This window comes from Babesia bigemina, scaffold Bbigscaff_62442 (assembly GCF_000981445.1).
Source record: "Babesia bigemina genome assembly Bbig001, scaffold Bbigscaff_62442".
In the NCBI taxonomy this organism is placed as follows: domain Eukaryota; phylum Apicomplexa; class Aconoidasida; order Piroplasmida; family Babesiidae; genus Babesia; species Babesia bigemina.
The window spans coordinates 1-4,159 of NW_012237040.1; the positions used below are offsets into that span (position 1 = coordinate 1).

Consider the following 4,159-nt stretch of genomic DNA (forward strand, 5'->3'; position numbering starts at 1 on the left):
ATTTCTGTGATGTATTTCGAGAGGCATTTGACAAAGACTCACATCTTGTGCAGTTTTTCAATGCCATTGATAATTTCATCTTCACCATCCGCGCCCCTTTCATCTGGCTCAACGTAGCCCTCTGGCTCCTCTCCTTCCTCTACCTCACCCACATCATGGTCATCCGCCTGGACCTGCTCCACATCAAATCTCACTTACACTCACCATCGTCACATCGCATCGCCGCTCAATCACTACTCGCCGCCGCACGTGTTAACAAGCTTAACAGGGTGTTTTACCTACAACCATAATCGTACTCACGTGTTTACTATCTACACTCACCTAGCATCACCTACTCACCTAACTTATGAATTGTGCTTTAATCTGTTGTATCACTCATTAATCGTTGTATGTCATTGTGTAATAGTTAACTAAAGTGCTGACCAACGTGCTGACCAACGTGCTGACCAACGTGCTGACCAAGGTCGTGACCAAAGTGCTGACCAAGGTGCTGACCAAAGTGCTGACCAAAGTGCTGACCAAAGTGCTGACCAAAGTGGTGACAAACGTGCTGACCAACGTGCTGACCAAAGTGGTGACCTAGCACCTTACCAAAGTGTTGACCAAAGTGGTGACCAAGTTGATGGTCACGGCAGCGATGACATGGTTACGGCAGCGATGACATGGTTACGGCAGCGATGACATGGTTACGGCGGCGGTGACATGGTCACGGCAGCGATGACATGGTCACGGCAGCGATGACATGGTCACGTCAGCGATGACATGGTCACGGCAGCGATGACATGGACACGGCAGCGATTACATGGTTACAAGTGGTGATTATTATCCACTCTACATCGCCCCTTTACCCACTCCACATCGCCCCTTAACCCACTCTACATCGTTCCCTAACCCACTCTACATCGCCCCTTTATCCACTCTACATCGCCCTTAACCCACTCTACATCGCTCCTTAACCCACTCTACATCGCTCCTTTATCCACTCTACATCGCCGCTTTACCCACTCTACATCGCCCCTTTACCCACTCCACATCGCCCCTTAACCCACTCTACATCGCTCTTTAACCCACTCTACATCGCCCCTTTATCCACTCTACATTGCCCCTTTATCCACTCTACATCGCCCCTTAACCCACCCTACATCGCTCCTTAACCCACTCTACATCGCCCCTTTGTCCACTCTACATCGCTCCCTAATCCACTTTACACCGCCCCCTAACCCACTCTACATCGCTCCCTAACCCACTCTACATCGCCCCTTTACCCACTCTTCATCGCTCCCTAACCCACTCTTCATCGCTCCTTTACCCACTCCACATCGCCCCTTTATCCACTCCACATCGCCCCTTATCCACTCTACATCGCTCCCTAATCCACTCTACATCGCCCCTTAACCCACTCTACATCGCCCCTTTATCCACTCTACATCGCCCCTTTACCCACTCCACATCGCCCCTTAACCCACTCTACATCGCCCCTTTATCCAGTCTACATCGCCCTTTTATCCACTCTACATCGCCCCTTTACCCACTCTACATCGCCCCTTAACCCACTCTTCATCGCTCCTTAACCCACTCTTCATCGCTCCTTTACCCACTCCACATCGCCCCTTTATCCACTCTACATCGCTCCCTAACCCTCCACTCTACATCGCTCCCTTATCCACTCTACATCGCCCCCTAACCCACTCCACATCGCCCCTTAATCCACTCTACATCGCTCCTCTATCCACTCTACATCGCTCCCTAACCCACTCTACATCGCTCCTTAACCCACTCTACATCGCCCCTTAACCCACTCTTCATCGCTCCTCTATCCACTCTACATCGCCCCTTTACCCACTCTACATCGCTCCTTTACCCACTCTACATCGCTCCCTAACCCACTCTACGTCGCTCCCTAACCCACTCTACATCGCCCCTTTATCCACTCCTCATCGCCCCTTTACCCACTCTACATCGCTCCTTAACCCACTCTACATCGCTCCTTAACCCACTCTACATCGCCCCTTTATCCACTCTACATCGCCCCTTAACCCACTCTACATCGCTCCTTAACCCACTCTACATCGCTCCCTAACCCACTCTACATCGCCCCTTTACCCACTCTACATCGCTCCTCTATCCACTCCACATCGCCCCTTTATCCACTCTACATCGCCCCTTTACCCACTCTACATCGCCCTTTAACCCACTCTACATCGCTCCCTAATCCACTCTACATCGCTCCTTTATCCACTCCACATCGCCCCTCTACCCACTCTACATCGCCCCTTTATCCACTCTACATCGCCCCTTAACCCACTCTACATCGCCCCTTTATCCACCTTACATCGCCCCTTTATCCACTCCACATCGCTCCCTAACCCACTTCACATCGCCCCTTTATCCACTCCACATCGCTCCTTATCCACTCCACATCGCCCCTTAACCCACTCCACATCGCCCCTTAACCCACTCTACATCGCCCCTTTACCCACTCTACATCGCTCCTTTACCCACTCTACATAGCCCCTTTATCCACTCTACATCGCCCCTTTACCCACTCTACATCGCTCCTCTATCCCACTCCACATCGCCCCTTTATCCACTCTACATCGCTCCTTATCCACTCTACATCGCCCCTTAACCCACTCTACATCGCTCCTTATCCACTCCACATCGCCCCTTTATCCACTCCACATCGCTCCTTATCCACTCTACATCGCTCCCTAACCCACTCTACATCGCTCCCTAACCCACTCTACATCGCCCCTTAACCCACTCTACATCGCCCCTTTATCCACTCTACCTCCCTTGAATCACATCGCCATTATTCCGCTATGACCTCTATAAACCATCCTAATAACTTGTGCCTTGTCACCCTTCCCTTCCCCTCTTCCACCTCCTGCCACTGCCCTGACCATGTGCCGCCTAGGGAGCTTGACAAGAAATTTGACAAAATTCAAAACCTTAAAAACACCTCAAATAACAACCCTACTAACATCCTTAATAACCTCTGCACTGGCCTCGAGACATTCCTCGGCTTCGACTCTACTTCCAAAGGCTACACTGGCAAAGGCATTGTCTACTCTGACCTTGACAGACTGTGTGACGGGGTGATGGGATTTTTGAGTGGTGTGCTTGAAGGGGTGAAGGATGACAATAATGTTCACCATTATGACACAAATAATAGATCTAACGATATTCATGCACTAATAGGCACTATATATACATGTATAGGTAAAGGCCAGAAGGGTCTCCAGACGGCGGTAGCCGAGGTGGTCAACTGGTACGGTACTTACCAAAATAATGTTGACATGAAAACTAATTATGTTACTGATAGACTCACTACAATATATACAGAACACCTAACAAATCCGCAGAAGGGCTTTAAAAAAGCTCTTGAATCTTTAAAGAATGCTAACAACACTACGGCCAATGAAGTGTCAGCTGCACTGCATAAGTGCATTAAGCAGGCCAAAAAATTAGAATCAACAACACTCGAAAACACAATACAATCCGTGAAAGTTGTTGACCGCGACCTTAAGAAAAGACTCCAAGAGCATTTCGACAAGGTTGAGATGTTCGTCAGAGTGTTTGCTGCGTCTGCTCAGAACAATGATCTGCTTGACGTGTTGTCAAAGCTTGATGAGGCGCTGAAACAGTTGCCAGGACACGTCGAAACGCAGATTAAAACTCAGGGGCACAATGCTGTGGAGGAGTTTAAGAGCACGATGGAGGCACTGCATGGAGAGATCGCGACTATGAAACGCGGGGAGTTTGAGGCATTAAAAGTGTCTGTGGAGAAAGATCTTTTTGAAGCTTTTGTGGATGTGCGTAAGGGTATAGATAAACTGGAAGAGAATTATGGGAAAGTGATTGTTCCAGGAGTGGAAGGGATTTTGGGGCAGGCGCGGGAACTTAAGGAGACTATTATTGGAGAGAAAGAGAAGTTTGCGTTGCAGGTAAAAGCTTTAAGTGAACAAATGGCGGCGCTTCAAAATATCTACAGAGACATTACGGCAGAAGTGCCGAAAGATTTTGATGCTTATAACAGCAGAGGCGGTGATTGGGGTGTAAATCAGAGTCATGAGATCGACGCATTAATACAGCAAATTGAAACAAACGTTAAAACTCATATAAGGGAGATGCTAGGAGATATTAGCAGTGATGTAAA

General features: G+C 48.9%; 1 protein-coding gene across 1 annotated transcript; it reads left to right on the forward strand.

Moving 5' to 3' along the window:
- Positions 1 to 2,822: 2,822 nt before the first annotated feature.
- On the forward strand, positions 2,823 to 4,159 carry BBBOND_0001430 (hypothetical protein, conserved; the record flags this gene model as incomplete). The annotated part of the gene is made up of 1 exon (XM_012914984.1): positions 2,823 to 4,159. A coding segment is annotated over one exon (1,337 nt), but the record flags the coding sequence as incomplete, so codon positions are not given.